The sequence below is a fragment of the Drosophila miranda genome (assembly GCF_003369915.1).
Source record: "Drosophila miranda strain MSH22 chromosome Y unlocalized genomic scaffold, D.miranda_PacBio2.1 Contig_Y1_pilon, whole genome shotgun sequence".
In the NCBI taxonomy this organism is placed as follows: Eukaryota; Metazoa; Arthropoda; class Insecta; order Diptera; family Drosophilidae; genus Drosophila; species Drosophila miranda.
In genome coordinates, this window is record NW_022881603.1 from 28,045,454 (window position 1) to 28,071,727 (window position 26,274).

The following is a 26,274-nucleotide window of genomic DNA, read 5'->3' on the forward strand; positions in this document are numbered from 1 at the left end:
TGCCGAATCTTCGGGTCTGTGCAGATTTCCAGCCAGGGTCTGCAGGAGGCTCGTCAGCTGCCGTTTCTTGAACTTTTCGCTGTCATCAATTATTCGGTTTTCTTTTGGCTTAATTTACCCCCAACTTACGTGAGTCTTTTGGCGTGGGACAGAATGTGGTCGGCCGCCTCGATGGCCACGTGCTCACGTGTCAATGCGGTCTTCACGGCCAGCAAGTAGCAATCGCTGACTTCTTCCTTCTCCGACTGGAGCGTGTAGTCGAGGAACTCCCCAGCAGACTGATGTTGCGGCAGCATCCAAGAGCCGAGTTCCTGAAGAGCTGCATCACATGCTGGAAGTCCGCTTCGCCGCCCTGCTGGATGGCGGTGCAGTAGGCCACCTCCTGCAAGTCGGCGGAAAGCTCCAGGAAACCATTTGAATCTCGCAAAAAGGCCTGCCTGGCCTGGGGCACGCAGTCGTCCACGCGGTAGCGACAAGCGTGAGCGTAGATCAGCCGCGTTAAGGACACCTCCCTGATGGTCGAGGACATACTCGTGATGGCGCCCAGCTTGGGCAGGCGGCTATATGGCGCTGTGAGGAGCTTTGCCATGTAAACCTGGAAGAAACGGTGATAGAATAAAGTCCTAAAATGCCCCCCTTCGAGCCTACCTTGAACTCTGTTGCCTGCCGACCACTCAATAACGTTCCAAGGCGGTCTAAGAGGCTTCTCTTCCAGGGCAGGAACTCCTCCTCCCTCTGCAGATACTCGAAAAGGTCGAATGCCCAGTCGTAGCTGAGGAGTTTTCCCTCACCCAAGGCCATCAGATCATCCATTAGCTGGACTCTGTTGTACACGGGGATGCCCCCAAAGCTTGAATCATCTGCCAGAGTACTGATGATCATCCTCCAGTTGTGCTCGTCATAGTTCACCCGATAGATGACACTGACCTGGGGATTCAGAATGAACCACTCACTGCGTGCTGTACTGAGGGGTAGTTCCACTGTGTGTGCAGAAGTGGGACACTCCAGCCAAGACTGGGGACGAGGGCGCTCAAAGTCGGGATGGTTTTGGGAGACAAAGCTCAGCGGCACCCACCAGCAGTTGCCTCCCCTCTGGCCTCTGGCGCCTCCCCTCAGGCCTTTCTCCAGGTAAAATCTCGTTTGATTGAGGCTCACGCTGCCCGTTTCGTAGTCCCGAACAGCGGTGACCAGTGGATAGCCCCCTGCAGCGTCCACGAGTCCATGGCTCGACCAAGATTGAAGTCAGGGGTAGCACCTTCTCCTCCACGGCTGCCGCCTGCATGGACTGCCACAGATGAGCCTGCTCCACATTCCCGAAGGAGTGTACGGAGATATAGGAGCGAATGGCCAGCAAGAAGGCCTCCTCGCCGATCATCTTGTGCAGCATGCGCATGATCAGGGCGCCCTTCTCATAGACGTACTCTGAGAACTGCCCGAGGATCTGCGCAGGATCCTTCACCTCTCGGGAAATGGCGCGCGCCGGGCTGGCCGAATCCTGAAGAAAGAAACGTTCCAAGTCCTCGCCTATAAATCGCTCGCCGCAACCCCAATCGGGCTGCACGGCCAGATAGGCGAAGTACGTGGATGGGCCCTCCTTCAGCCAGAGATCGTTCCACCATTTCATGGTCACGAGGTTGCCAAACCACTGATTCGCATACTCGTGGGCCAACGTCTTGGCCTTGCCATCCCTTGCCACCTGCAGATCATTCGGGCTGTGCACGAACTTGGCCTCTTTGAAGGTGACCAGTCCCCAGTTCTCCATGGCCGAGAACCTGTGGGTGGGCGCTGCCAGCTGGTCGATCTTTCTCAGCGAAAAGTCCAGCCGAAAGAGATCCTCAAAGTAGCCGATAACTCTTGGGGCCATGGCGATGGAGAAGTTGGCCTGATCCACCGCCTTGGGCTGCAACCAATTGCGGAAGATCACCCTGTTCTTGGTGTCGCTCTGCACGGTGGCCGCGTTGGTCAGATCGTGGACCGCATAGGCCACCAGGTAGGTGGATGTCCTCGACAGTTGTTCGTGCTCGCACCAGACATAGTCAAGGAGGCTTTCACTGAGACGATGAAAAGAAGAGAGAGGCTTAGTGGATCAGTATGATCGTATACTTACTGCTGTCGGCACTGAAGGATCGGCATGTTGCTGAGGCCCGTGTAGCGTTTGTGGTAGCCCAGGGTCACGTTAAAAGTGGCCTTCCATGGGGGTTCATCAAAGCAGGGAAACGCCTGGCGGGCAAACGTCGGAGAGAACTGTGTGACTGCCAAGTAACTAATGAATGAAACGTGTGATCAGGAAACCGGCCATCGTTTGTCAAAGATCCGCAATACTTACTGTTTCTCTTGGGATGCCGCGTCCGTGTAGGAGCTGTTGTAGTAGCCTGACTCTGTTGCATTCAGCGACGACTCAAAGTGCATCGTCAGCTGGTAGGTCTGCCCCAACTCCGGATCCCTACACAGGTGCAGCGTGTAGTAGTCGTATACCTCGTTCAGCTCGATATCCATGTCGGTGAGGCACTGCCTCTCCCCTCCACCAGTAAGCGAAATGCCAGACTTGTCTATCCGCAAATTCCGCGCATGCATCGTGATGTTTCTAGTGGGCTGGAGGACAAGCAGATCGATCCTCACAGCCCCTCGAAGCGCAGGTCGGAGGCATTCAGGTGGGTCAGGATGCGTATATCATAGTGCTGTGGCTCCAGGGCGGTGGGCAGGCGATAGTGATCGTAGACAGCCAGGCTGGCAGAAGGCATCAGCAGTAAAAGGAGGCAGTAAATGGATGTAGATCCGAGCATGCTGTGGCAATGAAACTGGGAGAACATACAGTCAGTCAAACATACTTACATACAGGATTCCCACTGATATAGTCTTTAATAATTGTCCCCAAAATGTTCCTAAATGTTCTACGTGCCCCCACCAAAATTATTCTTGCAGGGAAGCAACCATTTACCCCAACCCCGGCCCCGTGCTGCCGACAGCTTAGCCACGAGCCACCTGTAAAGATGAGCCAGCTCAAGGACCACCTGAACCTGGCTCGGCTATACCTCCTCGGGCCGGACTTCAGCGCAGAGGAATTCCTGGAGGGAACGTGTCAGGCAACCCTCGCGATGCTGGAGGCAGTGCGTCGCATAGACTGGAAGCGCATTCGAAGCTTCTGCACGGAGGAATTCTCCCTGACCATGTACGGAATCGCCCAGAGGGAAAGTGTGTACGCCAACCTGATGGGACCAGAGGGCTTGGAGCTATCGAAACCCGTACATTTGAAGACGAAAGAATGCGACGATGGCAGAAGCTTCTTGCACGTGCACCTGGAGATTGTGTTGCTGCGCTGTTTGGCGCCTAAGCCGGATGAGCTGGTGGAGACTGGGCTCCAAGTGCCTGACCACCAAAAGATTCCCGTAGCCTCTTATAAGATCGCATTGCGCAGGGAGCTGTCCGGTCCAGACGGCACTGATCCTGAAGACGAGGATTGGTTCTTTAGTTCCTTCCAGATGCAATACATGTCTTTGCTGGGCTTCTGCCCCAAAAGTGGCACATGTTGGTTCATTCGGGCCTTAAAACCGTATTAGACATTGAGTGCGCTGGTACCCCGGTTACCGGTTTTTCGATCGACTGCAGTCACGTCCCAGTTCAACGATCGCCCTCTGTCAGCAGCTTCAAATAATCATAACGTTGACGCCGCTCAAAATTCTACCTGCGATCACGTATATACATACATATGTACTCTCCACTGTTCGCAGTCGAAATAAACTGAAAATGCTCTGTTCTTCACGTTCCAATAATGTTCACCATACTGAACGCACTCCGGGGCAGACGGCTTCATTTATGGCCATGCCGTCAGTTGGCGCTCTCTTGCAACGAACGATTGGAGCGGCTCAGGCATGATCAGCGATCACCGATCAGTAATCGGACATTTGTGTATAAGAACCTAAAAAAACCTTTCCTAATTTTGCCATGGCAGGGGAATTGTAATACAAAGTTCACCGAAAAGATATGATAGAACTGAAATCAGACTTGCGTCAAAGTTTTGTTCTTTAATTTTACTTTAACAAGAACATATAAAACGAAGGGGAACGTTGTGAGTTGCTGCGGAGACCGCAACTCTACAGTTATACCCGATACTAAGTCAGTATGGCTCTCCTCCGGCAGACGCCGCTAATATTAAACGACACGACAAGGAGTGCGTGCGAGAGAGACAGAAAATCAGTCTGAGCGTGACGTCGGGTGCTGCGTAGCCAGTGCAAATTGATTTGTTCCTTTTGGCTATAGAAATGATCTGATCTGATCCAGATTCAGCAATCTGATATATATGATCATTATCTATGATTCTGCGTTTTTAGTTTTCTCGTATCCTCAATATTGTGGATGCAACAGAGTTTCGTCCTTTGTGGGGGCGGAAGGGGGGGGGGCGAAATTTTGAGATATACGTTTTATAGTGAGATCTAACAGGAGTGCGGATACCAAATTTGGTTACTCTAGCCTTCATAGTCTCTGAGATTTGTGAATATCCCCAGATTTTCATCCCTTGTGGGGGCGGAAGGGGTGTGGCGAAATTTTGAAACAAACTCGTCTCGTTTGGTTGCTCTAGCTTTTATAGTCTCTGAGATCTAGGCGATAATGTTTTACTCTAAGCAAAGCCGGCTATGCTACGTGTGTGTTAGAGAGAGACAGGGCGAGAAAAAATGAAATTGTTTTCTTGATTCTGGCTATAATAATTATACAAACTACCAGTGTCATTTGTACTGGATGTCCTCCTGTTGTCCTGTACAACGGGACTTGTACTATTGTCCCGAATCAGGGCAATTGCAGCGCTTTAAAGTGCACCACAGCAGGCCACATAAATAAATGCTTGCACATTTACTTTGCCCCGCCTCGCATCGCCATGCCAGAGATCCCTCTGCCAAGGTCCTTCCCTTCCCGCCTCCAGTATGTTCCGGGTGTTGTGTACGCTTCGGTTCCTGCTCCCAGCACGTCCATAACTCAACTCTGGCGTGGGAGGTGTTTCTGCTGTCTGCCAGACGCTTTATTTACTTGCAATTTGAAACGGACTCCATTGCAATTCCGATACAAATCCCGAGCAACTTCTTCGCTCGGATTCTGCACTGTTCCGCCTGTGATTCGCCATTCTCTGGAGAGACATTGCCATAACTTTATATATTGTAATGGCAATGAAATTGGATAAATTTCAGCAGCACACATCACCGGGGAACGAGAACACTTACCTACCCAAAAGGACAGACGATTCTGAGTCAAGTCCAAGCCCATTGCACCCATTAGATGATGGAGGAAGGGACCTCCCTCTTATAGAAACATCGAAATAACCTATAGAAAATAGATCATATATCGCTGTTGCAAACAACTTCCATAGAGAACGATGGATTGACAGACCGCTGTGTAATCGAGACATTGCCGTCCCTGACGAGCAGCCGCAGTCGCAGCTGGAGTGGACTATGCCATGACAATGGTCCAAGTGCGGCAGCGGCATTCGCTCCATTTTCTGGGCAGTTAGCAAAATGTCACGTAGCAAAATGCGACAGCGTGGTCAACATAATGAATGGGGCCTGCCACCCAGTGCGAAGAGTGTACCAACAGCAAGAGCAGAAGCAGCAGCAGCAGCAGCAAAGAGAGCAGGTGCCCATGCCCGTGTTCGTCCTGCCCCTCCGTGATATTCGTGCTTACCGTGCTATCCGCTCCAACACATGCACCCCGGGAGTTCATGTCTGGCGTCCATTGATTGCTTTGGCGGAGACTATTGCAATAACCTTTCTTCATGTCGGGCCCAAACAGGCGTTGTGCTAAACCAAATGTCACGACATCTCCGCTCGGTCTCCGCTCGGTCTGGCCCGGCTTTGGAAGAGGGACAAAGGAACACAGGGAGACAGGGAGACACAGTTGCCTCCAAAAAATGTGTCGATGCACGTGACATTTTCAGTTGCAATTTGCAATCTGATTTTGTTCTCTAAAACGGCTGCAATGCCCCCCCTCAAAGGCATTGCGATGCCAAGTTTCAGTTTGCTGGCTGCATAAGTTCAAGGATCAAATTGATTCCCCCGGATGGCAGCAGGTGTGAGACGGTAACTGGCGTGTGGCACCGCCCCAACCCCCCTCCGAGTCCGAGTGTGGCCAGGCGAGGCGTCTTCACATTGTTACACTTGACCAATTCGGATTGCAATTACACACCTGACTGTTCCCCCCATCGAACATGACTTTGATAGTGTCTCAGTGTAGCCGGGCCAAAAGTGGCCCAGCAACGATTTCGTTTTCCAATCTTCTCCTTGTGCGCCCCACTCTCGGGATTACTAGAGCGGGTACTGAGGCTGTGCCTGGCTTTTAGCTCCTGTAGCCCAACTTCTGGGTAGATGTTTATTAGTATCGTTTCATTCTTCATTAACATTTCTCTATGGCCTGGACTCACTTATATCTTACCTGCTTATTCACTTATCCCCATCCTGTGGCTGTTCCTCTTAAGTAGCTCATTTGATGGACCTTCACTAGAGTGTTCGGTGTCAGTCCTCTACGCCATTTGTTGGATAGTGGTTTATTGATTGGCAGACTTGGAAAAAAAACCCTTCAAGAAGGCTTAGAGAAGATTGTCTGACAGGGTACAACAGTATTTCATCGATTCGATATTGAGTAAACGTGTTCCAGTGCCAGCTAAAATCCGGAATACAAAGATGCCTGCTGATTTGTAAGTGACTTAAGGGGATTAACCATTTGGGCAGCTTATCCGTCGCTTACCTCCGTGCACAGTCTTTCGCTGCTCAACAGCCGCGACTCGTCGCTAATCTCCTCGAACAATCCCATCATCAATGATCTGGTAAAGCCCATGAGCCTGGAGCTGAGCACCGCCGTGCAGTTGATCGTCAAGACGCGACGCCAGCGAATGCAGGAGCTGTTCGACCAGGAGTACGAGTGGGAGCAAGAGGAACTGTCTCGCCTGGGACTGAGTCGTATCAATGACACTTACAACTGCTGCACTCCCGATGGATTGCGCAAGGTTAAGCTATAGGCTTGCTCTGCAGATTTCCCCTCCAAGGATACCAAATTTCTAAGTCTAATCTTTCCGAGAACCCTCCCTGCTGGGGAATTAAATTCATTTTGCTCGTTATGTTCCCCGCAAGCCTTCCGCTTTTGTTTCGGTTTCTCAGTTTTTCCTGCGGTCAACTGTCGGCCGTATAATAAATTGATTTCGTCGGCTTTGTTTGCGGCCATTAATCTATCTATGTGGAGGCAGGCTCCACGGCCACGCCCCCAGCTCAGATTTGTTGTTCATTGTTTAATGAATGGCAGGCAAATTTGGCCGCCTTTGTGTCTGTGCCTGTGGTCGGGTAAAACCCTTTAGAACGGTGGAGATTTGTGAATGGCTTTTTTCGCAGTTTCCCAGATATTTGTGTCTGTTTTTTTCTGGCATGCTCGCTTCGTTGGACAAAACACAACTGATAATCAGGGGCCTACAAGGCCTAGGCTCAATAAAAGCGCCACTTGGCCGGAAAGCCAAAAGCGAGAGAACTTTTTATCCAAAGAGCGAGGCATGTCCTCTGGTCCTCTGCTCCATCATCATTTGTCATTGTCAGCCAACGGAGTGTGATGGCCCGCTCCATTTTGCATTGGGCCTCTAAGTAGATGAGGGATAAGGACGAGAATGGTGCCCGATTCAGATTCTGTGCCGATTTCCGCTCTCGTCTCCATCCCGCGCTGAGTGCACTCGGCTGACTTTTGAGCGCAATTCGACGGCATTATACGAGGGCCGCTCCCTCGTTTTCGTGTGCATTCAGCGATGCGCTAATCAAATTATAAATCGCACCCATTGGAAAGTCGTTCGTTGCAGTTCCCAAAATTGTCATCATCAGCCCAGAGAATCATAATTCTCACAAAAGAAGCAGCGAGTGCCTGTCCAGCCCTGTCCCCCATTTGAGTTGCTGCGGGGCTGCCATAATGGATGTCAGTGGGGCTGCATCTGGGTCGCAGGTCCATTTGCCCCTTAGTTTTTGCCAAATTTTTGTTTTTTCAGCACGTAATTGTGGGGCACAGCCGAGGACTGTGGGCTGTTGAGGTGTTGGCCCGGAACATGCCACATTGGGCGCATAACAATGCCATTTCTTTAATTAACAATTTGCATTTGCTGTTTTTCCCCCTGATATACGAGTATTCATTACTGTTTGCTGTCGGTCGGGCTTTTGTTTCGCTTAATTGCTGTTTACTTTGGGCAACTACGAACACTTGCCGAAATATAGTAGAGTTCCACTTCCACCGAAGTAATGGTGGAAGACGCATGTGCATAAGCAGATCTTTCGATTCCTTTCCGACTATGTGGTCTGCTCCTTTGCTAATGAATCAAAATCCCATCAAATCTTGCAAGCTGGATAGAAATCTGTTTGCGGTGGTTCTTCCTCTTGCTAGCCACTGGCTTCTTTGCAGACCTGAGATAGAAATTTATTTCTTAAAAAGTGAAATCCATTAACACAAATTCTTTTCTTTCTCCCTCTTCCTCGCTGCACCCACTCAGGGATAACTCTTCTCCGTTTTTCTCCCAACACGAAAGAGAGAAATTGCAATCACCTTTGTAATTGTGCTCTGCTACTTTTCAGCTTTATCGCAATGGCAATGCCAACAGCTTTGCTTTGTGCACTAAAAGTATTAAATTTCCTCAAATATTCCGGGCATACACACATACAGACACACTCGTACATAAGCCAGAATGCAACAACGGGGCTAGCAGCCTTTTGTGGGGATTCCCCTTTATGGCTTTCGTTCGGTCATCGTCGTCGCCGTACCGCAGTAAGGCACAACTAAATGCTTTCAATTCCTTTTGCTGCCATTTTCTGCCTTTATCGTGGCCAGCGCTTAACTTTAAAAATAGTTTTGTATTGTTGCTATTCCCATTGTTAATGGAATCGCACGAGTGCACCCAGGAAACCATTTAGTGCTGAAACATCGCTGCAAAGAGAATGTTAGCTACAATGTTGGATAACAGGCCATGTAGAGTGGAACGGATCCTGCCCGTGCCCGTTCATTCCTATGCTAACGATCTTCCAATATACATATGTATCTACCATATATTACGAACTATTTGTGTACCCTCTCATGTGCCCTCTCATCCTCTCGCATCATTCTGTTATGTTAAAAATATTGTTTTCAGTGTATCGTATTTCTCATCTTCCTTTTCTGTCAGCTAAAACAATAACAATGACAGAGTGCAGAACGCAATCGTTTGCCATCTCCTTCCAGCAGTGTTGCCAGATTTTGAGCGCCAAAGTAAGCTAGATTTTACAAAAATACAAGCTAGAACAAGCTAAAAATTGTAAAAAACAGGCTAAAAAATAGGCTAAAATAAAACAACACATAGATATATACATTTATACTTGTGTTATTATTTCATCCAATTCGCTATTGCTTGAATCGGTATATTTATCGCTGGAACGTATTAAATTTAAATATTTCTCCGGTAATTGATAGTTGTGACAACATTTTCCATGACGGCGCAATCCATATCTGTAAAATTCAAAAGAATTTTAGTCATATTCATGAAACAATTAAATATTTCTAAAACAAACCTTATATTTAATATTGAGTTTAAGGACTTAACGGTCATTTTGTTCGTTAGCTTGGTCTTACCAATATTCATTTGACTGAATACACGTTCAATAGCAGCATTTGAGCACGGTAGACTTAAAATGCCAATGGCAAATAAAGCGATTTCTTCAAAAGGCTTGTTTTTGCCAGCATCTTTATAAGTCAGTACTTTTGACCAAAATTGTATCGTGTCATCTGTACTTTGCCAAGGGACTAATTGAATTTTGCCATATTGGGCAAGAATTCCATCTATATTCTTATAGTTAAAGTGTTCCAATATGGAAATGAGATCATTATGATTTTTATTATGTTCGAGTACATTTTCTGCTGCAAAAACTTTCTAATGTTTTTGTGTTTTCTAATTTTCTAAGTTTTTCTAATGTCTCAATATTATCTGGAAGTCTGAAATTAAGCATCAGATTATTATTTATTTTTAATATCAAATCCAATTGAAGCTTACCTTTCTCTGAGTTGGATAATTAGCTCCTTTATAAAATCCTTGCACATCTCTCTGATTTCGTTAACTTCATTATTATAATTTTTCTCTTTAATTTCCTTTTCAAATAAATATCCCATATATAATGAAGACACAGCAAATTCATCCAAGTCATCTTTCAAGACATCAATCTTTGCATCAGGCGGAATTATTTTATTTTTGAGGAAATCGATGCTTGTCGATGAAAGTTTTGTTTGTAAACTGTTTTTGGCATGTTTTACACATTTACACATTTCACGATCACCAACCAAGTTTCTGTATAGACCGAAACTTTTCAACGAAAATAAACCATAAATAAATTCTAAAATACCATGATACACCAAAATATGTACTACAAATATACTTTTTGTTCGATTTGTCTTAAAAAATACCAAAAAATACATGTAGGATATAAAAAGGAAAAAATAAGCAAAGTGAAATTAAAAAAGGCTAGATTTAAAGCTATAAGCATTTTCATAATTTTTCAAGCGTTCCGCTTTCAAATAAGCTAGATCTAGCCTTAAATAAGCTAAATTGGCAACGCTGCCTTCCAGCGCTTGTCTTTTCTGAGCGCAGAGAAAGCCAGAGCGAACGACACATTGCGGTACTCGTGTGAGAGAGGGATTAACTCATACATGAAAAGCAATACTGAGCACGGCGCTCTTCCGACAGCGATAATATGTACATATGTACATATGTATGTTACATATGTGCAGATTTGCAGTTTTCAAATACATGTAAAGGACAGTGTATCAAGCAGTTAGCACTATCCCATCTAAATTAACATTTGAACTTAAGATACCATCGATATCATCGATGGGTCAGATATCAACAAAGCCTGTTGGATACTTTAATGCAGAAGTTACCGTGGATAAGTTGCAGACCACACAGAAGTTTTAAGTAGTCCCCAGTAGCCAGATTGATTTCGACGCACTTTTGGGGCATGATTTCATTAAAAAGTTCCGTTTCGTCGCTGATATGCAAGGATACACGTTTTTGAAGCATGACGCAGATCCTGTGCCAACAGATGAGCATGCTCTTATATATAATGTAACTGAAGAGTCATCCTTTGTAGCTCCGCCGCAATATCGAAAAGACGTTGAACAGATGATAAGAAACAGTTACCAAATGCCCACAGAAGTTGCAAAGCAGTCTCCAATCCAACTGAAGATAGTTCCCGACGGAGTAATCAAGCCGTTTCATCACTCACCGAGTCGTTTATCAACAGACGAAGCCAGTGCCGTAACGAAGCAAGTCGAAGAATGGATCGAGCAAGGAATCGTGCGCAAGTCGTCTTCAAATGTAGCGAGCAGAGTTGTCGTCGTGAAGAAAAAAGATGGTACACTTAGAGTTTGCGTACAGGAAGTTAAACAGCATGGTATTGCTGGACTGCTTCCCAGTCCCGATCATGGAGGAAGTCTTGGAAAAGCTGCAGTCGGCTAAGTGGTTTACCATAATGGACCTTGAAAACGGATTTTTCCATGTGCCTATGGAAGAGCAAAGCAAGTCGTATACGGCCTTTGTTACAAAGGAGGGATTATTCGAGTTTAATAAAGCGCCTTTCGGATTCAAGAACTCGCCAGCTGCGTTCATTCGGTTCGTAAGCTATATTTTTCAAGAATTAATCAACTCTGACATATTGCAGCTTTATATGGACGACATAATTGTTTACGCCGCGTCGCCCGAGGTATGCATGAGGAAGTCAAAGTTGGTCCTGGAGACAGCTGCGCAGTTTGGCCTAAAGATCAAGTGGAAGAAATGTAGCTTCATGCAGCCACGCATTAGCTTTCTGGGCCATATCATTGAGGACGGGAGAATCTGGCCCGGCAAAGAGAAGACAGCAGCTGTCAGTCGGTTTGCTACGCCCAAAGACATTAAAGCAGTTCAAGCATTTCTGGGACTCACAGGCTTTTTCAGAAAGTTCATCCCTGGCTATGCACAAATTGCCCGGCCGCTCACGAATCTACTCAGGAAGGAAGCAGTTTTCAACATTGGCGAAGCAGAGCAACAATCGCTACAAACCTTAAAGAATCTGCTTGTAATCGCACCTGTATTACATTTATACTCACGAGAAGCGCCAACGGAACTCCACACGGATGCATCCAAAGAAGGTTTCGGAGCAGTTTTGTTGCAGCAGTTTGATGGCAATTTCCACCCGATTTACCATTGGAGTAAAAAGACTACACAAGCCGAGTCCAAACGTCACAGTTACTATTTGGAGGTCAAAGCTGTATACCTCGCACTCAAGAAGTTTCGTCACTACCTGTTGGGGATCAAATTTGATCTTGCCACTGACTGTGCGGCGTTTAAGCAGACAACAACGAAAGCAGATATACCCAGAGAAGTTTCCCAGTGGATTCTGTATATGGAGGACTTTACATTCAAAGCAGTACACCGCCCAGGGGACAGAATCAGACACGTGGACTGTCTCAGTCGTTTTCCGCAGACATGCATGTTCGTGACGACGGAGCTAACAGCTCGGATAAAGAAAGCACAGCAGGATGACGATTTCATCAAAGCCACAGTTGAGATCCTGAAGCAGCACCCATATCAAGACTACAAGCTTAAAGGAGGTCTTCTCTTCAAATCTGTAAATGGCAATGACGTATTGGTGGTTCCAAGGCTGATGGAAAGGGAAATCATTCAAGGATCGCATGAAGTTGGTCATTTCTCCACAGCGAAGACAATGCACTCAGTTCAGCAGCAATACTGGATTCCGCACCTTGAACGGAAAGTAAATAAGTTGATTACAAACAAGAAGGGCAAACAAGAAGGCTATCTTCATTGCATTGACAAGGGTGACACACTACTATACACGCTGCACGTTGATCATTTGGGACCAATGGATGCGACAGCCAAGCAATACAAGTACATTTTTGCTGTGGTAGATGCATTCTCCAAGTTTGTGTGGCTGTTCCCAACTAAGTCAACAGGTCACGAAGAAGTTGTGAAGAGGCTGAGAGATTGGTCATTTGTGTTTGGTTTTCCCAAGCGCATAGTCAGCGACAGAGGAGCAGCGTTTACATCCAACGCATTCAGCGAGTTTCTTAACGAGAACAAAGTCGAACATGTGTGTACAACGACAGGTGTGGCGAGAGGCAACGGTCAGATTGAGCGGGTGAACCGTTCAATTTTGGGTATCATCGCAAAGCTCTCAGCTCAGGAGTCAACGAAGTGGTACAAGCATGTGCCACAGGTCCAGATGGCGATTAATTCGCATGTGCATTCTACGTTGAAGTCGTCGCCATTCGAGGTCATGTTTGGGACAAAGATGCACAGACAAGCTGAAAGTCGACTATTGGAGGTGCTCAACGAGGAGTTGGTTACGCAGTTTAACAACGAGCGCCAAGAACTGCGTGACCAAGCGAAACAAAACATTGATAAGTCGCAAGAGGTGTACAAGCGCTATTATGATAAAAAACGACGACCTGAGCACGGCTACAGACTAGGAGACATGGTCGCGATCAAGAGGACGCAGTTCGTCGCAGGACGCAAGTTGGCCAGCGAGTATCTAGGCCCATATGAAGTCACCAAGGTAAAGCGGAACGGTCGCTACGACGTCAGAAAGGTTGCTCAAGTCGAGGGGCCAAATATCACAGCAACGAGCAGTGACAATATGAAGCTATGGCGTTTTGTCTCAGAGAACGATGATATATTATCATCTGGGACAGATGAAGATGAGCAGGAGGGCCGAATGTAAAGGACAGTGTATCAAGCAGTTAGCACTATCCCATCTAAATTAACATTTGAACTTAAGATACCATCGATAAGACCTAACCGATATAACCAGACTTAACCGATGTTTAAAAGACCTAACCGATAAGGGGTTATCGATACGGGAGTCGGTTGTTGGAAGTAGAAGCAGAAAGTTGAACAAAAAGTCGGAAGAACAGACTCATTAATTGCACATCTTAAATCATACACTTTGTACTCTTTTTCGAAAAACACTATTAATAAACGATACATTATTATTAATCTTACATTTGGGGGCTCGTCCGCGTCGAATACAGAGCTCGGAGTGTGTGAAAAAGAAAAACAGAAGAAAGCAGAAGCTGATGCAAGAAGAGGATTGTTGAAAAGTTGTTAAAGCTGTTGTTTGTAGCTACATAAAGTTGTAAAGTTGTTGTTGGTGGCTATAAGCATTAAGTTGAACAATCCAAATTCAGTGAGCATAACAGTAGACACGGAGTTTAATAAAAGATCGGTCGTTTAATTCGGTTGGAAAATTGTGAAGTTCATTGTCGCGCCGTAGCGTCGCCTTGTCCGTGCGCAGTACGTACACAAGCAGAAAAAACACGCACAGACACGTTGTGTGTGATACACACTTATAAACAGAAAAGACAAGCACTCGTCGGGTACACAGACACAAGTCGAAAAGAGCCGCAAAATGATGCAAACACCGCCGCCGTTGCACTGGAAAGAGAGAGAGAAGGAAGAAGCTGTACCAGGAACGTCGCGCCCGAGTGCAAACGAGATGGAAGATTTAGAAAATGCAGAAAACAATACTGATGACAAGATTGATCAAATGATAAAGTTGCTAAGTTTGAAACTGCTTTGCGATGAGCAACGAGAAATGAAGATCGCTCCAGATAATTTTACAAAAGTTGTGAGCGATTGTGATGGAAAATCGGTTCCCATAGAAAAATGGTTTGAGATATTCGAAAAAAATGCCGACGCATATGAGCTTACTGAAAAGCAAAAGTATGTGCAGGCCAGAGGAAAAATGACCGGTGCAGCTAAGCTTTTCCTTGAAGCTGAATGCGTGTGCACCTATGAGGAACTCAAGAACGTATTATTGGATGAATTCACATGTAGCTATAACAGTGCAGACATTCATAAGCTGCTGCAAGAAAGAAAGAGGAAGAGTAGTGAGTCGATGCACGAGTACTTGCTGCAGATGAGAAAAATAGCAGCAGTCGGACATGTTGAAGACGCGGCTGTTATAAGCCATATTGTGAACGGTCTGGACATAAGAAACGAGTATAAGTATGCCATGTATCGCTGTAAGACCTTCAGGGCCTTGAAAGAAGAGTTCGATATCTATGATCGTTTGAACATATCGGAGAAGAAGGGCAATAACGAACAGCATAAAACGAGTTTCAAGCAGCAAAGTGGGCAAAGCGGTAAAAAAGAATATTGCTATAACTGTGGATCAGGAGAACACAAACGCAAAGACTGCAAAGCCGAAACAAAGTGTTTTAAGTGCAATCAGAATGGTCACATTTCGCGTAACTGTCCTTATGAAGCTGATAAAGTTGATAAAGTTCGCGTCATTTTGGATCGCAGTCGCATGAAAAAAATTCAAATAAACGGCATTGTTGTTGACTGTCTTGTGGATACAGGGTCAGATGTAACCATAATCAAAGAGAGTATGTTGAAGACCATGAAAAACGTTAAACTTTTGAAGTGCACAACTATGTTGCGCGGTCTGGGTCAGATATCAACAAAGCCTGTTGGATACTTTAATGCAGAAGTTACCGTGGATAAGTTGCAGACCACACAGAAGTTTTTAGTAGTCCCCAGTAGCCAGATTGATTTCGACGCACTTTTGGGGCATGATTTCATTAAAAAGTTCCGTTTCGTCGCTGATATGCAAGGATACACGTTTTTGAAGCATGACGCAGATCCTGTGCCAACAGATGAGCATGCTCTTATATATAATGTAACTGAAGAGTCATCCTTTGTAGCTCCGCCGCAATATCGAAAAGACGTTGAACAGATGATAAGAAACAGTTACCAAATGCCCACAGAAGTTGCAAAGCAGTCTCCAATCCAACTGAAGATAGTTCCCGACGGAGTAATCAAGCCGTTTCATCACTCACCGAGTCGTTTATCAACAGACGAAGCCAGTGCCGTAACGAAGCAAGTCGAAGAATGGATCGAGCAAGGAATCGTGCGCAAGTCGTCTTCAAATGTAGCGAGCAGAGTTGTCGTCGTGAAGAAAAAAGATGGTACACTTAGAGTTTGCGTACAGCAAGTTAAACAGCATGGTATTGCTGGACTGCTTCCCAGTCCCGATCATGGAGGAAGTCTTGGAAAAGCTGCAGTCGGCTAAGTGGTTTACCATAATGGACCTTGAAAACGGATTTTTCCATGTGCCTATGGAAGAGCAAAGCAAGTCGTATACGGCCTTTGTTACAAAGGAGGGATTATTCGAGTTTAATAAAGCGCCTTTCGGATTCAAGAACTAGCCAGCTGCGTTCATTCGGTTCGTAAGCTATATTTTTCAAGAATTAATCAACTCTGACATAATGCAGCTTTATATGGACGACATAATTGTTTACGCCGCGTCGCCCGAGGTATGCATGAGGAAGACAAAGTTGGTCCTGGAGACAGCTGCGCAGTTTGGCCTAAAGATCAAGTGGAAGAAATGTAGCTTCATGCAGCCACGCATTAGCTTTCTGGGCCATATCATTGAGGACGGGAGAATCTGGCCCGGCAAAGAGAAGACAGCAGCTGTCAGTCGGTTTGCTACGCCCAAAGACATTAAAGCAGTTCAAGCATTTCTGGGACTCACAGGCTTTTTCAGAAAGTTCATCCCTGGCTATGCACAAATTGCCCGGCCGCTCACGAATCTACTCAGGAAGGAAGCAGTTTTCAACATTGGCGAAGCAGAGCAACAATCGCTACAAACCTTAAAGAATCTGCTTGTAATCGCACCTGTATTACATTTATACTCACGAGAAGCGCCAACGGAACTCCACACGGATGCATCCAAAGAAGGGTTCGGAGCAGTTTTGTTGCAGCAGTTTGATGGCAATTTCCACCCGATTTACCATTGGAGTAAAAAGACTACAAAAGCCGAGTCCAAACGTCACAGTTACTATTTGGAGGTCAAAGCTGTATACCTCGCACTCAAGAAGTTTCGTCACTACCTGTTGGGGATCAAATTTGATCTTGCCACTGACTGTGCGGCGTTTAAGCAGACAACAACGAAAGCAGATATACCCAGAGAAGTTTCCCAGTGGATTCTGTATATGGAGGACTTTACATTCAAAGCAGTACACCGCCCAGGGGACAGAATCAGACACGTGGACTGTCTCAGTCGTTTTCCGCAGACATGCATGTTCGTGACGACGGAGCTAACAGCTCGGATAAAGAAAGCACAGCAGGATGACGATTTCATCAAAGCCACAGTTGAGATCCTGAAGCAGCACCCATATCAAGACTACAAGCTTAAAGGAGGTCTTCTCTTCAAATCTGTAAATGGCAATGACGTATTGGTGGTTCCAAGGCTGATGGAAAGGGAAATCATTCAAGGATCGCATGAAGTTGGTCATTTCTCCACAGCGAAGACAATGCACTCAGTTCAGCAGCAATACTGGATTCCGCACCTTGAACGGAAAGTAAATAAGTTGATTACTAATTGTATCAGTTGTATAATTTTCAGCAAAAAGTTGGGCAAACAAGAAGGCTATCTTCATTGCATTGACAAGGGTGACACACCACTATACACGCTGCACGTTGATCATTTGGGACCAATGGATGCGACAGCCAAGCAATACAAGTACATTTTTGCTGTGGTAGATGCATTCTCCAAGTTTGTGTGGCTGTTCCCAACTAAGTCAACAGGTCACGAAGAAGTTGTGAAGAGGCTGAGAGATTGGTCATTTGTGTTTGGTTTTCCCAAGCGCATAGTCAGCGACAGAGGAGCAGCGTTTACATCCAACGCATTCAGCGAGTTTCTTAACGAGAACAAAGTCGAACATGTGTGTACAACGACAGGTGTGGCGAGAGGCAACGGTCAGATTGAGCGGGTGAACCGTTCAATTTTGGGTATCATCGCAAAGCTCTCAGCTCAGGAGTCAACGAAGTGGTACAAGCATGTGCCACAGGTCCAGATGGCGATTAATTCGCATGTGCATTCTACGTTGAAGTCGTCGCCATTCGAGGTCATGTTTGGGACAAAGATGCACAGACAAGCTGAAAGTCGACTATTGGAGGTGCTCAACGAGGAGTTGGTTACGCAGTTTAACAACGAGCGCCAAGAACTGCGTGACCAAGCGAAACAAAACATTGATAAGGCGCAAGAGGTGTACAAGCGCTATTATGACAAAAAACGACGACCTGAGCACGGCTACAGACTAGGAGACATGGTCGCGATCAAGAGGACGCAGTTCGTCGCAGGACGCAAGTTGGCCAGCGAGTATCTAGGCCCATATGAAGTCACCAAGGTAAAGCGGAACGGTCGCTACGACGTCAGAAAGGTTGCTCAAGTCGAGGGGCCAAATATCACAGCAACGAGCAGTGACAATATGAAGCTATGGCGTTTTGTCTCAGAGAACGATGATATATTATCATCTGGGACAGATGAAGATGAGCAGGAGGGCCGAATGTAAAGGACAGTGTATCAAGCAGTTAGCACTATCCCATCTAAATTAACATTTGAACTTAAGATACCATCGATAAGACCTAACCGATATAACCAGACTTAACCGATGTTTAAAAGACCTAACCGATAAGGGGTTATCGATACGGGAGTCGGTTGTTGGAAGTAGAAGCAGAAAGTTGAACAAAAAGTCGGAAGAACAGACTCATTAATTGCACATCTTAAATCATACACTTTGTACTCTTTTTCGAAAAACACTATTAATAAACGATACATTATTATTAATCTTACATTTGGGGGCTCGTCCGCGTCGAATACAGAGCTCGGAGTGTGTGAAAAAGAAAAACAGAAGAAAGCAGAAGCTGATGCAAGAAGAGGATTGTTGAAAAGTTGTTAAAGTTGTTGTTTGTAGCTACATAAAGTTGTAAAGTTGTTGTTGGTGGCTATAAGCATTAAGTTGAACAATCCAAATTCTGTGAGCATAACAGTAGACACGGAGTTTAATAAAAGATCGGTCGTTTAATTCGGTTGGAAAATTGTGAAATTCATTGTCGCGCCGTAGCGTCGCCTTGTCCGTGCGCAGTACGTACACAAGCAGAAAAAACACGCACAGACACGTTGTGTGTGATACACACTTATAAACAGAAAAGACAAGCACTCGTCGGGTACACAGACACAAGTCGAAAAGAGCCGCAAAATGATGCAAACACCGCCGCCGTTGCACTGTAAAGAGAGAGAGAAGGAAGAAGCTGTACCAGGAACGTCGCACCCGAGTGCAAACGAGATGGAAGATTTAGAAAATGCAGAAAACAATACTGATGACAAGATTGATCAAATGATAAAGTTGCTAAGTTTGAAACTGCTTTGCGATGAGCAACGAGAAATGAAGATCGCTCCAGATAATTTTACAAAAGTTGTGAACGATTGTGATGGAAAATCGGTTCCCATAGAAAAATGGTTTGAGATATTCGAAAAAAATGCCGACGCATATGAGCTTACTGAAAAGCAAAAGTATGTGCAGGCCAGAGGAAAAATGACCGGTGCAGCTAAGCTTTTCCTTGAAGCTGAATGCGTGTGCACCTATGAGGAACTCAAGAACGTATTATTGGATGAATTCACATGTAGCTATAACAGTGCAGACATTCATAAGCTGCTGCAAGAAAGAAAGAGGAAGAGTAGTGAGTCGATGCACGAGTACTTGCTGCAGATGAGAAAAATAGCAGCAGTCGGACATGTTGAAGACGCGGCTGTTATAAGCCATATTGTGAACGGTCTGGACATAAGAAACGAGTATAAGTATGCCATGTATCGCTATAAGACCTTCAGGGCCTTGAAAGAAGAGTTCGATATCTATGATCGTTTGAACATATCGGAGAAGAAGGGCAATAACGAACTGCATAAAACGAGTTTCAAGCAGCAAAGTGGGCAAAGCGGTAAAAAAGAATATTGCTATAACTGTGGATCAGGAGAACACAAACGCAAAGACTGCAAAGCCGAAACAAAGTGTTTTAAGTGCAATCAGAATGGTCACATTTCGCGTAACTGTCCTTATGAAGCTGATAAAGTTGATAAAGTTCGCGTCATTTTGGATCGCAGTCGCATGAAAAAAATTCAAATAAACGGCATTGTTGTTGACTGTCTTGTGGATACAGGGTCAGATGTAACCATAATCAAAGAGAGTATGTTGAAGACCATGAAAAACGTTAAACTTTTGAAGTGCACAACTATGTTGCGCGGTCTGGGTCAGATATCAACAAAGCCTGTTGGATACTTTAATGCAGAAGTTACCGTGGATAAGTTGCAGACCACACAGAAGTTTTTAGTAGTCCCCAGTAGCCAGATTGATTTCGACGCACTTTTGGGGCATGATTTCATTAAAAATTTCCGTTTCGTCGCTGATATGCAAGGATACACGTTTTTGAAGCATGACGCAGATCCTGTGCCAACAGATGAGCATGCTCTTATATATAATGTAACTGAAGAGTCATCCTTTGTAGCTCCGCCGCAATATCGAAAAGACGTTGAACTGATGATAAGAAACAGTTACCAAATGCCCACAGAAGTTGCAAAGCAGTCTCCAATCCAACTGAAGATAGTTCCCGACGGAGTAATCAAGCCGTTTCATCACTCACCGAGTCGTTTATCAACAGACGAAGCCAGTGCCGTAACGAAGCAAGTCGAAGAATGGATCGAGCAAGGAATCGTGCGCAAGTCGTCTTCAAATGTAGCGAGCAGAGTTGTCGTCGTGAAGAAAAAAGATGGTACACTTAGAGTTTGCGTACAGGAAGTTAAACATCATGGTATTGCTGGACTGCTTCCCAGTCCCGATCATGGAGGAAGTCTTGGAAAAGCTGCAGTCGGCTAACTGGTTTACCATAATGGACCTTGAAAACGGATTTTTCCATGTGCCTATGGAAGAGCAAAGCAAGTCGTATACGGCCTTTGTTACAAAGGAGGGATTATTCGAGTTTAATAAAGCGCCTTTCGGATTCAAGAACTCGCCAGCTGCGTTCATTCGGTTCGTAAGCTATATTTTTCAAGAATTAATCAACTCTGACATAATGCAGCTTTATATGGACGACATAATTGTTTACGCCGCGTCGCCCGAGGTATGCATGAGGAAGACAAAGTTGGTCCTGGAGACAGCTGCGCAGTTTGGCCTAAAGATCAAGTGGAAGAAATGTAGCTTCATGCAGCCACGCATTAGCTTTCTGGGCCATATCATTGAGGACGGGAGAATCTGGCCCGGCAAAGAGAAGACAGCAGCTGTCAGTCGGTTTGCTACGCCCAAAGACATTAAAGCAGTTCAAGCATTTCTGGGACTCACAGGCTTTTTCAGAAAGTTCATCCCTGGCTATGCACAAATTGCCCGGCCGCTCACGAATCTACTCAGGAAGGAAGCAGTTTTCAACATTGGCGAAGCAGAGCAACAATCGCTACAAACCTTAAAGAATCTGCTTGTAATCGCACCTGTATTACATTTATACTCACGAGAAGCGCCAACGGAACTCCACACGGATGCATCCAAAGAAGGTTTCGGAGCAGTTTTGTTGCAGCAGTTTGATGGCAATTTCCACCCGATTTACCATTGGAGTAAAAAGACTACACAAGCCGAGTCCAAACGTCACAGTTACTATTTGGAGGTCAAAGCTGTATACCTCGCACTCAAGAAGTTTCGTCACTACCTGTTGGGGATCAAATTTGATCTTGCCACTGACTGTGCGGCGTTTAAGCAGACAACAACGAAAGCAGATATACCCAGAGAAGTTTCCCAGTGGATTCTGTATATGGAGGACTTTACATTCAAAGCAGTACACCGCCCAGGGGACAGAATCAGACACGTGGACTGTCTCAGTCGTTTTCCGCAGACATGCATGTTCGTGACGACGGAGCTAACAGCTCGGATAAAGAAAGCACAGCAGGATGACGATTTCATCAAAGCCACAGTTGAGATCCTGAAGCAGCACCCATACTTTACACCGAGCAATGTGCTTCCTTCGAGCACCCAACTCCCCAACAGCATCAATCCCATCCCTGCAGTTTCTGTGGCCGTCACTTCTGACGCGGTGAGTGCTCCTAGTGCGGGTGTGCTGGTTGCTGACGACGTCTTGCCAATTCCTGCTCCAATTCCTGCTGCAATTCCTACTCCAATTCCTGCTACAGCCATTGCTGCCAATTCCTCTGCCCTTGTACCGAGATCTCTTTTAGGTGTGGCTCCACCATCTCGATCTCGCTCGGGACTTCAACTTAAAGCAGTGGTCCCTCGGAAAGCAATATTTGTTTCTCGTCTTATTCCTGAGGCTACAACGGAGGATGTTAAACAACATCTTGCCACTAAACTTAACACTTCGCCTGTTGATATAGTTGTGACTAAATTTTCATTTAAACATAAGCGCAACATATCATCATTTAAAATTCTTCTCCCTGATTCTTTACTATCCTGTTCTCTAGAACCGTCAATATGGCCTGAGCATACAATTGTGCATGAGTTCCTTCTCAAAGATTCGAACTCGAATCCAAGAATTACCGAACATGCTCCAAAAAACTAATGTACTATTTTTCCATGCACTATCAGAACGTTCGCAGTTTGCTGGGAAAGTTGCGTCAAATTCATACTAATAGCGCGTCCTTTGATTTCGATGCCATCGCGTTTACCGAAACCTGGCTTAACTCCTCTGTCAATGATCACGAAATTTTCATTGATAGTTACACTATTTATAGAATGGACCGCCCATCTTTTGCAGGTGGGGTTCTGATTGCAGTTAAATCTGTTTTCTCATCTGAGTTATTCCCATTCAATAACATTCATGGAATTGAATTTGTTGCAGTCAAAGTTCGTGTCGGCTCCGCATTTTTCTATTTAACCTGCTCTTACATTCCTCCCAGGTCTGATGCTGAGCTTTACTTACACCACCTTTCAGCAATTAATAATGTTGTTTCTACATTAGGGTGCAATGATCGAATTATTGTCATGGGGGACTTTAACCTCCCATTTCTTTCTTGGCTGCCTTGTAATGACGCTAACCTGTTGTTTCCCAATTGCCATAATGACTTTATCAATGGGCTAACGGATATGTCCCTTGTCCAAATTAATGCCGTTAAAAACATTAGGGACAGACTTCTTGACCTCGTTTTTGTTAACGATGGTTCTCTTGCTACTGTATCTAGAGCAAGCCCAATATCTCTCCCTGAAGATCCTTACCATCCAACTTTGTTGATATCACTGGAGTGTACACAATCTGGATGTGCTGACAGTTCCATGGCTCCTTGTCACATAAAGTGTTTTCGCAAAACAAACTTTATTGATTTAGATCTACATCTCTCGCGTGTTGATTGGTCGTTTCTTTATTCATTACCGAACATAGATGCAACTGTTAACTCGTTTTATAGTTCTATTTACTCCGCCCTTAATACGTTTGTTCCAGATATCACTGTACCTGTATCGTCCAAGCCTCCCTGGTTCTCCAAGTATTTGTCATACTTAAAAAATAATAAATCCCGGCTCTATAAAAAGTACCAGAAGTCGGGCTCCACGTTGGCCTTAGCTCTATACTCCTCCGCTCGCTCTCTGTTCCTTGCCGTCAATAGTCAGTGTTATAATCATTACCTTTCACAATGTAGTAGTAATTTTCGTAGTGATCCTAAAAAATTCTATTCGTTCGTTAATTCTAAGCGCAAGTCAAACGTTTTTCCTCCGTCCCTTCATTACCAGAACAAAACAGAAGCTTCTGCTGTTGGTATTGCAAATTTATTCGCTAACTTTTTCCAAACAACGTACTCGTCTCATATTTACAACGCATCCACTCCGTATCCGTACCAGCTACCTCAAGCTAACAGTATTTTTCTGCCCTTTTTCGAGGAAAGCGTTGTTCTTGAAGGTTTGTCATCTATGGACATATCGTTTTCTGCGGGTCCAGATAAGGTACCAAGTTGCATCTTAAAACACTGTGCCCAGTCCCTTTGCAAGCCCTTGACCTTTCTCTTCAACCTCTCCTTGGAACAGTCTTGTCTCCCAGTAATTTGGAATGAGTCCTACATCATTCCGCTTCACAAAAAAGGTTCAAGATCAAACATTGAAAACTATCGTGGTATCGCAAAGCTTTCCGCCATCCCGAAGCTTCTTGAGTTCCTGGTCACCCGGCAACTGCAACATCTTTGTTGCAGCTTGATATCTCCGTCGCAACACGGTTTTTTCAGACATCGTTCAACATCGACTAACCTTCTTGAGTTTTCTAACCTAATCCACCGTGGTTTTCAAATTGGTTTGCAGACGGATGTAGTTTTTACGGACTTCAGCAAGGCATTCGATTCTGTGAACCATGCTCTGCTTATTCAAAAGCTCTCCTTATTAGGGTTCCCAACGAATCTTCTAGATTGGATTTTGTCCTATCTCTCTAACCGTACTCAACGTGTTTTGTTTTCTAACGTGTTGTCAAATACTGTTAATGTTACTTCAGGTGTGCCACAGGGAAGTCATCTGGGCCCGCTTCTGTTTATTTTATTTGTGAACGACCTTCCTCAAGTTATAACATACTCTACTACACTAATGTATGCTGATGATGTCAAAATCTGTCTTTCTTACTCTGATTGGTATTTGCACACACGCCTTCAACTTGATCTAAGTGAACTACTATTGTGGTGTTCAACTAATCTTCTTTTTCTGAACCTTTCCAAATGCAAACTTATGACATTTTACCGTCGCGCTCCTCATTTTGTCTCATATGTTCTAGGAAATCATGTCCTTGAGCGAATTTCGAGTTCAAATGACCTCGGAGTCCTTTTTGATCATAAGATGTGTTTCAACACCCATATAGCTGCAACTGTAAATAAAGCTAAGGGTGTTTTAGCGTTCATCAAGCGTTGGTCCAAGGAGTTTGACGACCCGTACGTTACGAAACAACTGTACATCTCGTTAGTACGTCCTATATTGGAGTATTGTTCTTGTGTGTGGAGCCCGCAGTATAAAGAGCAGAAGGCTGTTATTGAATCCGTGCAAAAGCAATTTTTAATTTTTGCCCTTCGGAACTTTAACTGGGACTCGGGTAGAATCTTGCCACCCTACCGGTCTAGGCTAAATCTTATTGACCTGCCGTCGTTGCACCATCGCAGAATATGCAATGGCGTAATGTTCGTGCACAAGCTCCTTCTTGGGACTGTTGACTCCCAAACTCTCTTGGGTCAGATTGACTTGGCCGTTCCATCCAGACCTACCCGTACTTTTAGGCCTATCCGTCTACCCATATGTAGGTCTAATTATGCTGATCATGAACCTTTTAGGGTTTTATGCCATAATTATAACTCCCTCTGTCTAACCCTATCCCCTGAACTGTCTCTTAAACTAATTGCATGCAATATTTATAATCATTTAAATTTAGCTAACTTTTATCTTATCTTTTTCTGCCTTTAGTAACTAAGTACCATTATTAACAGATAATTTGTTAATTTAATAAATAAATAAATAAATATCAAGACTTCTCTTCAAATCTGTAAATGGCAATGACGTATTGGTGGTTCCAAGGCTGATGGAAAGGGAAATCATTCAAGGATCGCATGAAGTTGGTCATTTCTCCACAGCGAAGACAATGCACTCAGTTCAGCAGCAATACTGGATTCCGCACCTTGAACGGAAAGTAAATAATTTGATTACTAATTGTATCAGTTGTATAATTTTCAGCAAAAACTTGGGCAAACAAGAAGGCTATCTTCATTGCATTGACAAGGGTGACACACCACTATACACGCTGCACGTTGATCATTTGGGACCAATGGATGCGACAGCCAAGCAATACAAGTACATTTTTGCTGTGGTAGATGCATTCTCCAAGTTTGTGTGGCTGTTCCCAACTAAGTCAACAGGTCACGAAGAAGTTGTGAAGAGGCTGAGAGATTGGTCATTTTTGTTTGGTTTTCCCAAGCGCATAGTCAGCGACAGAGGAGCAGCGTTTACATCCAACGCATTCAGCGAGTTTCTTAACGAGAACAAAGTCGAACATGTGTGTACAACGACAGGTGTGGCGAGAGGCAACGGTCAGATTGAGCGGGTGAACCGTTCAATTTTGGGTATCATCGCAAAGCTCTCAGCTCAGGAGTCAACGAAGTGGTACAAGCATGTGCCACAGGTCCAGATGGCGATTAATTCGCATGTGCATTCTACGTTGAAGTCGTCGCCATTCGAGGTCATGTTTGGGACAAAGATGCACAGACAAGCTGAAAGTCGACTATTGGAGGTGCTCAACGAGGAGTTGGTTACGCAGTTTAACAACGAGCGCCAAGCACTGCGTGACCAAGCGAAACAAAACATTGATAAGGCGCAAGAGGTGTACAAGCGCTATTATGATAAAAAACGACGACCTGAGCACGGCTACAGACTAGGAGACATGGTCGCGATCAAGAGGACGCAGTTCGTCGC

At 45.1% G+C, this 26,274-nt stretch overlaps 2 protein-coding genes and 1 long non-coding RNA gene across 3 annotated transcripts; 1 reads left to right on the plus strand and 2 right to left on the minus strand.

Moving 5' to 3' along the window:
* Window positions 1-560: 560 nt before the first annotated feature.
* On the minus strand, window positions 561-2,619 carry LOC117191572 (aminopeptidase N-like). Its single transcript, XM_033396400.1, has 5 exons — window positions 2,327-2,619; window positions 2,108-2,263; window positions 1,076-2,051; window positions 672-1,014; window positions 561-595 (listed from the first exon to the last, which is right to left on the minus strand). Exons 1-5 carry the CDS (start codon window positions 2,572-2,574, stop codon window positions 561-563), a joined length of 1,758 nt encoding a protein of 585 aa, XP_033252291.1. The 5' UTR covers window positions 2,575-2,619.
* Window positions 2,620-6,565: 3,946 nt separating this feature from the next.
* On the plus strand, window positions 6,566-7,185 carry LOC117190041. Its single transcript, XM_033395130.1, has 2 exons — window positions 6,566-6,676; window positions 6,739-7,185. Exons 1-2 carry the CDS (start codon window positions 6,663-6,665, stop codon window positions 6,995-6,997), a joined length of 273 nt encoding a protein of 90 aa, XP_033251021.1. The 5' UTR covers window positions 6,566-6,662; the 3' UTR covers window positions 6,998-7,185.
* A 2,154-nt stretch (window positions 7,186-9,339) lies between these two features.
* On the minus strand, window positions 9,340-10,197 carry LOC117190045. Its single transcript, XR_004473630.1, has 3 exons — window positions 10,022-10,197; window positions 9,543-9,963; window positions 9,340-9,480 (listed from the first exon to the last, which is right to left on the minus strand). It is a non-coding gene; the product is annotated as an uncharacterized LOC117190045 (long non-coding RNA).
* Window positions 10,198-26,274: the final 16,077 nt, after the last annotated feature.